Raw genomic sequence first — 13466 nt, 5'->3', positions numbered from 1 at the left:
AAGAAACGAAAAAACAACAATCACAGCGTTTTATCAAAAACAAACAATGGAGCTTGCTGAGATGTGGCAGTTACAGTAATTGTTTGGTACAGTCCCAATAATGAAATATTAACATCTACACCTGCAGAAAAATAATAAAGGGCATTTGCTCTTACCTGAATCAAGCTAAATGTAAAGTAAGACATTTTTTTTATGCTGCTTGCACTATAGGGAAATCATAGTTTTATTTAAAATGTACATTTCATGTACATTTTACATAATCGTTTTTATTTATGTGAATGTGTTGTTCATAAATAATTCTTCATACACAAATGTTAAAACGTTTTTATGGTGATTGGCATTTGCATTGCAGACTAACAACAGTTTCATTATGTGTGATTTATTTAGCCATTATTTCAATTCAGAATTTTACAATGGAGTCCCAAAAGCAATGGCGGACGATAAAGTAAGGTATGTTTGGGGGGGGGGGGGACCAAACAGAAATCTTTTGGGAATTAATTAAAGAAGCGAATATTAACGCAATTTTAGATGCAAAGAAAGTCTACGGTTCATCAAGAATTACAAAAGCAAATTCATACGACGTCATCGCACGGCGCAGTCGCTTCCTGGTCTTCTTCTTCTTCTTTTTTTTTTTTACTGGTGGATCACTTCTTTATGGTGTATAGCGCCACCTACAGCGTCGGAGTCCCCACTCAATATTCGCAAAAGAAGAACAGATGAAAACGGGCATAAGTCACATGTCCGTTTTGCGCACTTTCAGTAAAATGGCTAAAAAATTGGATAGAAACCTGACTAATGTCAAGAACATGCCAACTGCATGGACACGTGTCACCAGACTTTTTTCAGTGACCTCTAAAAAAAAAAAGCATTTGTGTCCACTAAAAGGCTAAAAATGAATATTTATTATCACCTTTTGTTTGTAGCTACGATAACATAAACAGTGTCAATAAAAACAAATAAAAAAAAGATTCTATACTGTTTGGAATTTTGGCTCTGATGTAATCTTAATAAAATGGTCAAATGTGTTTACCTCTTGCGTAAATGTGTTTTTTTTGCAGGAATGCGCCCAATACTTCCTGGAGGTTAAGGACAAGGACGTTAAGCACGCCTTGGCAGGGCTCTTTGTTGAAATTTTGGTTCCTGTTGCGTCAGTAAGCTATTTTTCCCCCCCTTAAAGTACAGAAAGTGTCAAGTTGATTGAAGTTTCGAGTTTCTCTGCCGGGGTTGACGAGTCGTAATGTGAGACTGTCTTTGTCGCAGGCGGTGAAGAACGAGGTGAACGTTCCCTGCCTGAGGAACTTTGTGGACAGCTTGTACGATACAACCCTCGACCTGTCGGCCAGGAAGAAGCATTCGCTGGTTAGTCAACAGCTGCAGGATTAGAGCCAGTGAAAAGAAAACAAAAGTTTGGGAGGATTCTGACTTTAAAGTCAGAATTCTGTCTTAATTTTCAGCATACCTGCTCCTGATTGGGGCTGATTTAGGCAAATTCCCCAGCAATGATGGAGGTAATATTAAGGTTTGTTGCACACTCTGTGCTGCACTGTAAAATAAATACAAAAATTAAAAAAACGAATTTTCCGGAAGCTGGTCCGCCAGAAGAATATTGTGAAAAAACAGAAAACAGTATTTTTTCACAGTATTTTGCAAGAAACAAATTTTCTGTTATTTCACAGTATTTTTCTGACGCCCCAGCTTCCGGAAAATTACCGTGTTTTTTTTTTACATTGTATATCGCATTAGAAGTCCTTTCAAAATAAATACTAATACAATGAATGCTACCATCTATAGGACATTACAGAAATTGTAGTTATTTTCACTTAAAATGGTCAATTCACAAATAAATTATGGTAAAATTCCGTTTATTTACTATTAATTTCTCAGTAAATGTCATTGTTTTGTTCATTTTTTTTAGGGTTTTAAATTTTACATTTTATTCCATTAAATAACTGACAAATATTTGTGAAATTATGATACATTTGTGAACGTATTTTAATAATCAATATATGTATTCAGGGTTTTTCCTGGCTCAAATTGAGGCAGATGTGGTACCATTCTGACTATGATGGGTGAATACCGATACCAGGTGTCGGTATCAGTGCCAATACAAGTCTTATTTTAACATATCGGTACTCACAGTGGTGAGTCCCTGTTTTACAAACAAGGACAAGAATTTAAAAATGATATCAATACAAAGTTGCCATTAACTTATTATATATATCAAATAATATATTGGGATATACTGTATAGGTCTTTCTTTAAAATCATCTGTCATTTATGGGTGGGGAATTTTATTTACTAGTGGTATCGGTATTTGGTAACAGTAGCTGTGATTACTCAAGAGTTGCGTATCGGTCAGGAAAAAAGTGGTATCGAACATCCCTAATCCTGACCATGCGCCATGACGTGCATGTATTCTGTATTCTCGCTTTCATTTTATTTTACAGGCAACATATAATAATTCCATGTTTCAAGAATAAGAATAATAGTTCCAATAAGAATATGATTATTATCATGTTAAAGCATTCGTTCATTATCAGTTACTTAGGCTGTAGGTGGTGAGCAAATAAGGTGGAGGTGGCCGCCTCTGAAGTTTGTGCACAGGAAAAACCCTGGTATTTCTAACGGAGGTTTTTTTTTTTGTAAAAGAAGAAAAATATTGTGTGTTTTTACAGTTACGGTGATTTCATGTTATTTTACATTTGACATGTAAAATCAGAATTTATTTTTGTAAATGAAAATGATATATTTAAAATACAGAAAAAAATAAAAATAAAATAATTCTGTTATTCTACAGTTTATTATTATTATTATTTTTACAGTGTGTCAACAGAGTGTTATTTAGCTAACATGGATTGGAGCACAGTTTTAAATTTGCGACTTTTTCCCGGGTCTTTTGTGATGGACTTTTTCCACCAGTCGTGTGCCGATAATTTGTTACATTTGCCCGATCCGTCTGCCCCCCCGACGACGCAGGCTTTTTACCCGCTAGTGACTTGCCTGCTGTGCGTCAGCCAGAAGCAGTTCTTCCTCAACAGATGGCACGTCTTCCTCAACAACTGCCTCTCCAATCTCAAGGTAATGTGATGTCATCCAGATCAGAGAGTTTGGCAGAATGCCATGGCGGGATTCTCCACTCTGGCTTTACCCGTGTTTGCGTTGCAGAGCCGAGACCCCAAGATGGCTCGCGTGGCGCTGGAGTCTCTGTATCGCCTGCTGTGGGTCTACATGATCAGGATCAAGTGCGAGAGCAATACTGCAACGCAAGGGTGGGCGTCCTCACACTTTGTCCTCTCATGTGTAAACTCCGCCCACTTGAACGTTGAGACGATCGATGCGGTGTATGACGCACTGCAAAACAAATTACTCACAATACAAAATGGAGAAAATACACACCTAGGTCGTAGGGGTGGGTGATGTGGCCCAAAAATGACATCTCAATTTTATTTTTTCTGTCATTCTGGACAATATCGATTTGAATCAAAAATAATAATCCCAACAAACATTTCTTTAAAGGCTTAATTTATTCCAAAAAATATATATAATAAAATGTTCAGACAATAATCTATCCTGAGGGGCCACTGTGCTCCTATTAAAAAAAAGTTAGCCTGTTATTTTTGTAAAGACAACTATTGAGCTAGCTCACAACCATTCACATAAAAAAAAAAACTTAGCATTTTTAGCATTGTAGCGTAATAACACGGTACAATGCTAAAAATGTAGCATTTTTAGCATTGTAGCGTAATAACACGGTACAATGCTAAAAACGTAGCATTTTTAGCATTGTAGCGTAATAACACGGTACAATGCTAAAAACGTAGCATTTTTAGCATTGTAGCGTAATAACACGGTACAATGCTAAAAACGTAGCATTTTTAGCATTGTACCATAATAACACGGTACAATGCTAAGAATGTTAAGTTTTCTTTATGTGAATGGTTGTTAGCTAGCTCAATTGTTGTCTTTACGAAAGATAACAGGCTAACTTTTTTTTTTTTTTTACTAGCACAGTTACCCCCTTTAGGATAGATTATTGTTGTCTGAACATTTTGCAGGTGATTTATTTTTGAATAAATTAAACCCTTTAAATAAATGTTATTTTGATTGAAATCAATTTTGTCCAGAATGACTGCTATTGTCATTCTAATTTACATTATCAGCTAATTGAAAACAATCTTTTGTCCACAGTCGCCTCAGCACCATTGTAACGACACTTTTCCCCAAAGGATCTCGCAGCGTGGTCCCGAGAGACATGCCTCTCAACATCTTTGTCAAAATCATCCAGTTTATTGCGCAGGTGGGTTAACAAAAAGCGTTTCACGTTAATCCTGTTCACCATATCTTTCTTTCCTCTTCTTTCCTCACAGGAAAGACTTGATTTTGCCATGAAAGAAATTATTTTTGATCTCCTGTGCGTGGGGAAACCTGCAAAAGCCTTTAGTCTTAATCCGGAGGTACGCTCACACGAGAAAATAAGACCAAATGGAAAAACTGCATAAAACCAAACTTGAGTGTAAACAAACTGTGTGCAGAGAATGAATATCGGCCTGAGAGCCTTCCTGGTGGTGGCTGACAAACTTCAGCAGAAGGACGGCGAGCCTCCGATGCCCAACACCGGCTGCACTTTACCCTCGGGAAACACGCTGCGAGTCAAGAAGACGTACCTCAGTAAAACGTTAACGGACGAGGAGGCCAAAGTCATCGGTGAGAGAGTCACAACTGTGATAGGCCGATTATCGGCTGGGCCGATATTTGTCAAAATGCCAAATATCGGCATCGGCCTTTTCATGAATCTGAAGGTCGATAAAGCTGGTATCTCACTGAGCGGTGAATGTTTGCAAACGTAACAAAATGTAGGTTTTTAATCAGGATTCGTAAGATGTTCACTGACAGTTTTTACTTTTCGCAAAAACATTTTGAACATATTCAGACCATTTTTTACTGTCTGCAAAGATCTTTTGAAACCTTTTACGAACCCTGACAAAAAAAAACCCACATTAGCTCCATTCGCATGCTCAGTGAGGTACAGGGAACTTTTCATTTATGGATTACTTTAAATTTCCACTTTATAAAAATGATGCTGACACTAGTAACTCCCTACACTTTTTATTAAAAAAAGAAAGAAAATAAATTATGCAGACATTTTGGAAAACTTTATTTACAGTAGAAAACTTTAGAGAACTATTTACTTGCTTAGTTTTTAATTTACCTTAACACATGCTGATGACTCTGGAAGCTTCCTGCAATTTTTGTTAGAATTTTTAAGCAAAGCTGTCAATTCTTTATATGTTTTAAATAAAAATAAAAATTATTCAAATGTAACATTTTGATGCTAATTATACTCTTTTATCGGCTTGAAATATCGGTTATCGGTCTCTTTGACTACAAATTATCGGTATCGTATCGGCCTTGTAAAAAAAACATCGGTCTATCACTAGTAATCATGGAAACTTTTTTTTAATGTAGTCATTGCTGTATATTTTATACAGTATAATATTGTGCTGTGTTTTCCAGGCATCAGAATTTTTTTATTGACATTTCCATTCATTCCAATGGCGATCTTTCGTTTATGGTGATGGACCGACTTGAGTTGGTCCGTTAATCGGTGCCGCTGCATTTCCTCTTCTTCAGGAATGTCCCAGTATTACTACCATGTGCGCAAGGCCATTGACAACATCCTGAGACACCTGGACAAGGACGTGGGACGCTGCATGCTGATGACCAACGCGCAGATGTTGAACAAAGAGCCAGAGGACATGATCACGTATGCGCAAGATGACACGTGTCAAAATATCGTCATCTGCGTATCGTTTGTTCTTTTTCATTTTCAATCAGGCAATGAAAAACTATCAACAGGACTTTGTTCTTGCAAATGCTTGCTATACCTTCATTAAATTCTGTTCTGTGGCTCCTTTTTATATTAAATATTTTGGATCTGAACCTAAACTTTCCATATGAAAAATCAGTCGGCTTTTCGTTTTTTTGTGTTCGATTGAAACGAATAAGAATGATAATAAGTCACTTTTTCTATTTTGGATTGCCAATTGAAAATCCAAAGCACAAACGATGCATGGATTCATGACCCTTACCTGGATAATGAAGGCGATGTGTTGCAGGGGTGAAAGGAAGCCCAAGATCGACTTGTTCCGAACGTGCGTGGCGGCCATTCCTCGCGTGATGCCCGACGGGATGTCAAAGAGCGAGCTCGTAGAACTGCTCTCCCGGTGAGATGAGGAACAATTAAGTTCAAAGTAGAGCTGTCAAACGATTACATTTTTTTAAAATCAGATTAATCACATTTTAGAATAATCTGAATTAAAATCGCTTTTTTTTAATCAATATTTTTGACCCGCCAAAATTAAAGAGCACCAGTTATGTGTTAATTCTTTCGACATTTATTTTTTTGATTGATTGGTTTATTAAACATATGAACATAAACACATTACAAGTATAAAATATAAGTTGAAGTGGGAAAAAAAACAAGAATAGGAAGAAAATTCGTCAGTAATTTTACAGTTTATATGTTTAAAAAGGAAGAAGTTGAAAACTTGTCTCGTGCTGCCCCTTATGTTTTATTTCAACAGATACAATAACAGGTTAATGCATTTCATTTTTTTTTTTTTTTTTTTTTTTTTTTTTTTTTTTCTTTTTTTGTGTGTGCATGCGTGCGTGCGTGTGTTTGTTAGCTCACCAGAAAACCTATTAGAAAAAAAAAATCTTATACCGTTCACCTAAATCGAACACCAGGAGACCCGAGGGGACCGAAGAAAACCAAGGAAGGTGAAATCCAGCACCGACCAGACACCCCCCACCAGAACTCCTCCCCAGCCCAAGAAACATCCAGACCCCAACAAATCCAAAAAACAAAGTCAGGGAGGCCTCAAGAGACCAACGGAGAGACCGAGAAAAGGAAGGAAGGACAGACGAAGCCGCGTGAGATCCGAGACACCAGCCTCCACCGATTCAATAACCTGAGGAGGAAACAGATTGTGTCTGAGTTTCGGTAGATGCTGGTGTGGTGGATCTGGCATGCATGAAAATCTCCACCAAAGAGGGGGGCCGTCGACCCCCGCCGGAACAGAGCAAGCGCAACACCTCAGGGCCCCCCAGGCCGCGGCAGCGCCAAAGGACGACCCCCGGGCCCCACCAGGGCCACCGGCCGGAGAGCAAACCCAGGAGCAGGAGCGCCCCCCGCCCCAACACGGCCCGCGCCCCCGGCCCAACGCAGCAGGACGGGGCACTGCAGGCCCACCAGGCACCCCACCGGCCCCCAACCCCCGCCCCCCCCACCACCCCCCGCCCCCCATCCACCCCCCGCCACCCACCCCAACCCAGCCCCAGCCGCCCCCATGCCCCCAATCCCCCAGACACCCCCCACCCCCAGCACCCCCCCACCCCGCAACCCCCACCACCGCCCCCCCCCAACAAAGCCGCCCCCCCCCCGACCCCACCCCAACCAACCGGCAGCCCCCCAACCCCCGACCCCCAGCCCCCGGGGACCACCCGCACCCAGGCACCGGCGCCGAAGAGGGGCCGGACAGCGGAGCGGAGAGGGCAGCCGCGCCCACCCCACCCCCCGCCGTGTGGAAGGACGGAACACCGGGGGCAGAAGGGGGAGATGGGGGCACCGGAGGGCGGCCGACACCCCCGAACCCCAGGCCCAGCGGGGGAAGGCCCCGGTCGTCACCCCAGCGTTCTTTGTGAAAATTAACCCCTGTTACTGAGTCCGCCAGCTCGCGGACTGGCGAACTCTACCCCTAAACCGTGAATGTGACCCCACCCAGTGTATATACAAGTGTGTGTGTGTGGTGCATTAAAATTAGGAGCAGGTGAACCGGAGCCGATGGAAATGATATTCCCACGCTCCGATCCACCCGCCACCCAAGCATGTTGCTGAGTGTATGTGGTGCATTAAAAAAAAATAGATAGGGCGGGGGGGGGGGGGGCGGGTGGCGACACGGACAGGGGACCGCAGCACTGCTCTATACTGCGGCCCCCAACCGATGGCACCCCCACAAGCCCCCAAGCCCCCCCCCCCCCACCCACAAGTTGTGTGGTGTATTAAAATTGGAGGGGAGTTGTAGGGTGAAGACGGTGTTTCCACCCTACCCCACCCCCCAAAGTGTGTTATGTGCCCTATATGTCTATAAAAGTGTATTGTGCAAACCTAGTGTAGTGAGTTAAGAGGTGTGACCAGCGGGGCCCCCCCCAACCGGGCGGGGGCAGGAGGCGCACCGGCCCACCAAGCCCCCACCCACCCCACCAGGACCCCGGCGGGCATATGGGACCCGTCCGGCGGGGCGATAGGGCTCGCCCCCCGGATACTGGGTCCCGCCCGAGGTGTCAGGACGCCCACCGGAGCGGGGCGGGCACGACACCAAACCCCAGCCACCCCCGCCGGCCCCCATAGCATCGAGACCCGGGCCATGGATGGAGCCCCCGGCCCAGGGGAGGGGAAGGAAGGCGTACCGGGGAAGGGGAAGGGAGGAGGGAAGGGGACGACAAGAAGGGCAGGGGGCAGCGGCAGGGACGCAAGGAGAGGGGGAGAGGAGGAGGAATGGTTAATGCATTTCAATGAAAGAAAATGTATAAACTTGTGCGTATGTACAACTGCACTTTGACATGCACGTACATTTGCCAGTAATGTAATTCATAGTTATACACCATAATAATTCATCCTCATATTTACATATACAATTTTTCATTACACTCATACATCGAAAGGAATGACACAATTTCTGCTGTTTTGCCAGCTCAAGTCTGATTTAAATCATTTTCTTGAACTTTGCTTTTAAACGTTTGTTTAAACTCAGCAAGGTGACTTGCATCTTTTCAGGTCAGTACCGAAATTAATCCACAAAATGACACCTCTTGCAAAAACACACCTTTGCTTAATATTTGTTCTTGTTTAGATATTTTTGTCAACACTTGTACCCATTTCAAAAAGCTTCTGACGACTGTTGCCGAGTAGATTGTTGTATACTTTATACATTATTTGTGCTGTTTTAAACTCAACCAAGTCATAAAATGTCATTGTATTTCATTTAATAAATAATGCATGTGTTGGTTCTGCATATTTTAATCGATTATAAATTCTTATGGCTCATTTAATGTTATGAGGACGTCTTCAAAAATGTTTATCCTATTAATTACTCGCATGATTTAAAATGGGAAAAAACGAGCCCAACAGTTTGACATGAACAAATATTCAGAATGTCACATTTATCAAATGCTTTACTTTAATGCACGTAGTTATATTTTTTGCTCAAACGCAACACGTGCTACCTTTAACGTAACCATCCGCTGTCAGCGAAAGGATCATCTGCGATTAATCTGTGTTAATACATGATTAATGCGATCATTTTTTTTGTGATTAATTAATTAGTTAACACTCTAACTTTTGATAAAGATTGAGCTGCACTAATTCCAAGTGGGTTCGTTGTTTCCTTCATTTATTGGTTGGTTCAGTCATTTGTTAATTCTTTGATTTGTTGCTTGACCGGTCCGCATTTTTAGCATAAGCTTTTTAATACAGAATCAATTGAAGTTTGGAGCCGATCTCGTTCAGATCTACAGTCCCCTCCAGAATCCCAATGACATTGACCAGGAAGTGGGCCGCTGACGAATCAGATGAGCAAAAAAAGTCTACTATGTAACTTTTCTCTCCCTTCTAAGCAAGAGTTTTCTTTGTCCGCTAGGCTGACGATCCACATGGACGACGAGCTCCGACTCATCGCTCAGAACTCTTTGCAAAGTCTGCTAGTGGACTTCTCCGACTGGAGGGACGACGTGCTGTTCGGCTTTGCTGGCTTTGTGCTGCGTGAGGTCCACGACAGCCACCCGGCGCTGTTGGACTCGTCGCTCAAGCTACTGCTCCAGCTGCTCACCCAGTGGAAATTGACGGCGGCGGCGGCGGCGGAGAACAGCTACGGCATGGCTAAGATACACACTGCCGAGGTGCTGAAGTCCCCGATACATTTATTTATTTCTTCTTTTTTGAGAGAGCCCAGTATTGTTCATTCGGTAATCTTACCGATTCGACATGTCATCATCATTGCTCTCTCTTTTTCTTTTTCTTTTATGTGCGTGTGAGTGTGTGCTCATTAATTCACTTAAAACCTATTAAAAATCCCAAACCGTTCACCTAAACCGAATACTTCAGAATCCACCTGGAGTCGTGAAGTTGTCAGGAGACCCGAGGAAAGATCAAAGAAAGGTGAAATCCAGCACCGACCAGACATCACCTACTGCCCACCGGGTTACCAACCAGAATCTTTCACCAACTTCAGAAACATCTAAATTCCCCCAAAATTTGGGAGACCTCAAGAGACCAAAGGAAAGACTGAGGAAAGGAAGGAAGGATAGATGAAGCCCCCGATACATTTATTTATTTCTTCTTTTTTGAGAGAGCTCAGTATTGTTCATTCGATAATCTTACCGATTCGACATGTCATCATCATTGCTCTCTCTTTTTCTTTTATGTGCGTGTGAGTGTGTGCTCATTAATTCACTTAAAACCTATTAAAAATCCCATACCGTTCACCTAAACCGAATACTTCAGAATCCACTTAGAGTAGTAAAGTTGTCAGGAGACCCGAGGAAAGATCAAAGAAAGATGAAATCCAGCACCGACCAGACATCACCGACTACCCACCAGGTTACCAACCAGAATCTTTCACCAACCCCAGAAACATCTAAATTCCCTCAAAATTAGGGAGACCTCAAGAGACCAAAGGAAAGACTAAAGAAAGGAAGGAAGGATAGATGAAGCCCCAGATACATTTATTTATTTCTTCTTTTTTGAGAGAGCCCAGTATTGTTCATTCGGTAATCTTACCGATTCGACATGTCATCATCATTGCTCTCTCTTTTTCTTTTTCTTTTATGTGCGTGTGAGTGTGTGCTCATTAATTCACTTAAAACCTATTAAAAAAATCCCAAACCGTTCACCTAAACCGAACACTTCAGAATCCACCCGGAGTCGTGAAGTTGTCAGGAGACCCGAGGAAAGATCAAAGAAAGGTGAAATCCAGCACCGACCAGACATCACCTACTAACCACCGGGTTACCAACCAGAATCTTTCACCAACCCCAGAAACATCTAAATTACCCCAAAATTTGGGAGACCTCAAGAGACCAAAGGAAAGACTGAGGAAAGGAAGGAAGGATAGATGAAGCCCCCGATACATTTATTTATTTCTTCTTTTTTGAGAGAGCCCAGTATTGTTCATTCGGTAATCTTACCGATTCGACATGTCATCATCATTGCTCTCTCTTTTTCTTTTTCTTTTATGTGCGTGTGAGTGTGTGCTCATTAATTCACTTAAAACCTATTAAAAAAATCCCAAACCGTTCACCTAAACCGAACACTTCAGAATCCACCCGGAGTCGTGAAGTTGTCAGGAGACCCGAGGAAAGATCAAAGAAAGGTGAAATCCAGCACCGACCAGACATCACCTACTAACCACCGGGTTACCAACCAGAATCTTTCACCAACCCCAGAAACATCTAAATTACCCCAAAATTTGGGAGACCTCAAGAGACCAAAGGAAAGACTGAGGAAAGGAAGGAAGGATAGATGAAGCCCCCGATACATTTATTTATTTCTTCTTTTTTGAGAGAGCCCAGTATTGTTCATTCGGTAATCTTACCGATTCGACATGTCATCATCATTGCTCTCTCTTTTTCTTTTTCTTTTATGTGCGTGTGAGTGTGTGCTCATTAATTCACTTAAAACCTATTAAAAAATCCCATACCGTTCACCTAAACCGAATACTTCAGAATCCACCCGGAGTCGTGAAGTTGTCAGGAGACCCGAGGAAAGATCAAAGAAAGGTGAAATCAGCACCGACCAGACATCACCGACTACCCACCGGGTTACCAACTAGAATCTTTCACCAACCCCAGAAACATCTAAATTCCCCCAAAAATTAGGGAGACCTCAAGAGACCAAAGGAAAGACTAAAGGAAGGAAGGAAGGATAGATGAAGCCCCCGATACATTTAAGTAGTCACCTGGTTTTTGATCTTACAGTATTTAATGTCGGTTTAAGATTGTATGACTTGCTTAACCCAAGTAGCTTGTAGTTGACTATTGTTAATTTTTATTCGTCATTTTTAAAATTTAGTCTCAGTTTTAGTCAAACTTGTTCGTTTTTTTCATAGTTAGTCAACCCCATCCCGTTTTTATTTAGTCCATTTTTAGTCGACTATAAATCTAGCATTTTAGTCTTTATTTTAGTCCAAGAAAACATACTTTTCACCGTCTAGTAAACTGTCAACGTTTTAGTCTAGTTTTAGTAAGGACAGTCATTTAACACCCGTCATTTTTTTGTAAGAAGATTATGTAAAACTATTTCACATCATATTTTCTTCATCTTTTTGATGAAAAACAACTTGACACACAATTACAGTACGGCATATCAACAAGTGGCTACTATAGCTCTATGCTACGAGCTAGTAAATTAGCCAGCATTAATTAGCGGTCGGATTAACATTGTTGTTGGAATGTTATATTCCATTGGATTAATGTCACTTTTCTAACTATAATTTACTCTTACCTTTCACCGCGAATCTGCACACGCGTGTCTGTCCCACGTGTTTGTGCATGTTGCACTCGCTTAGCTGCGGATTTGAAAGGGGTTCGTGTCACATGACAGTGCCACAGTATCAGATTAGCAGCGACAATCATTTACAAAATCATAGAATTTTTGTCTCGTTTTTGGTTCATCAACTATAAAGTCCCGAGATTTTAGTTCCGTTTTTATTAAATGAAGCACATTTTCATCTCGCCTTCATTAGTCGACGAAAATGCATCCTGATTTAGACTCAGTTATTGTTTATTAATGAGGGTTTTCGTCTCGTCTAATTTTAGCCCCGGTGAAAAATGTGCGTTGACGAAATTATTTTTGTCTAGTTTTCTTTGACAAAATGAACACTCGTAGGGACTTGACTTGACTTGACTTTTTTTTTGCCACTGTCCTTGGGACTTTGCTCGAAACGTGGCAATCTCCGAATCCCTGTTTTTTGTCCTCTGCAAGCTGCTGCAGACGAGCTCCAACGCGAAGACGGCGGCCGAGCGAGGCCCCCACGCCGCCGCGCTGCACGCCGTGGAGGGTCTGGCCCTTGTGCTGCTCTGCTCCTGCCAGCTCAGCACTCGAAGACTCGCCGTCGCCACCCTCAAGGAAATCCGCAGCCTCTTCGGCGCGCTCGGGCAGTCGGAGGTAAAAATCCGCTCGCGGCAAGACGACGACGACGGAAGGCACTTTTGTTGTTGGGTTTTGAGCCTCGCGTTGTCCCGCTGCAGGATGACGATAAGGCGGTGATCGAGGTCATGGACCGGCTCAGCCCTGTGATTGCCGACAGCTTCGTCAACGTGGCCGCCGTCTCTGACGCCGTGAGTTGTGCGAGGCTTTCAAATCTCCCATCAGATCCTCAAATATGCCACCGAGAGCTAGAATGGGAAAA

The 13466-nt window shown here is 42.3% G+C and overlaps 1 protein-coding gene across 3 annotated transcripts in view; it reads left to right on the top strand.

Moving 5' to 3' along the window:
• frya (furry homolog a (Drosophila)) overlaps nucleotides 1–13466 on the top strand; it is a 79071-nt gene that overhangs the window by 20972 nt on the left and 44633 nt on the right. For all 3 annotated transcript variants that reach the window (XM_086079790.1, XM_086079788.1, XM_086079789.1), the window contains 12 exons: nucleotides 1059–1151; nucleotides 1261–1359; nucleotides 2977–3078; nucleotides 3166–3269; nucleotides 4189–4297; nucleotides 4368–4454; nucleotides 4533–4704; nucleotides 5632–5764; nucleotides 6117–6224; nucleotides 9699–9957; nucleotides 13040–13222; nucleotides 13306–13395. In XM_086079790.1, the coding sequence (XP_085935916.1) occupies nucleotides 1059–1151; nucleotides 1261–1359; nucleotides 2977–3078; nucleotides 3166–3269; nucleotides 4189–4297; nucleotides 4368–4454; nucleotides 4533–4704; nucleotides 5632–5764; nucleotides 6117–6224; nucleotides 9699–9957; nucleotides 13040–13222; nucleotides 13306–13395 (1539 nt within the window). The remainder of the gene's footprint in view (nucleotides 1–1058; nucleotides 1152–1260; nucleotides 1360–2976; nucleotides 3079–3165; nucleotides 3270–4188; nucleotides 4298–4367; nucleotides 4455–4532; nucleotides 4705–5631; nucleotides 5765–6116; nucleotides 6225–9698; nucleotides 9958–13039; nucleotides 13223–13305; nucleotides 13396–13466) is intronic.

The sequence above is a fragment of the Leptonotus elevatus genome, chromosome 7 (assembly GCF_054856555.1).
Source record: "Leptonotus elevatus isolate MCC_2025b chromosome 7, RoL_Lele_1.0, whole genome shotgun sequence".
Lineage (NCBI taxonomy): Eukaryota > Metazoa > Chordata > Actinopteri > Syngnathiformes > Syngnathidae > Leptonotus > Leptonotus elevatus.
Note: the sequence above shows the minus strand (reverse complement) of the source record. Positions and strands in the feature narration are given on the sequence as shown.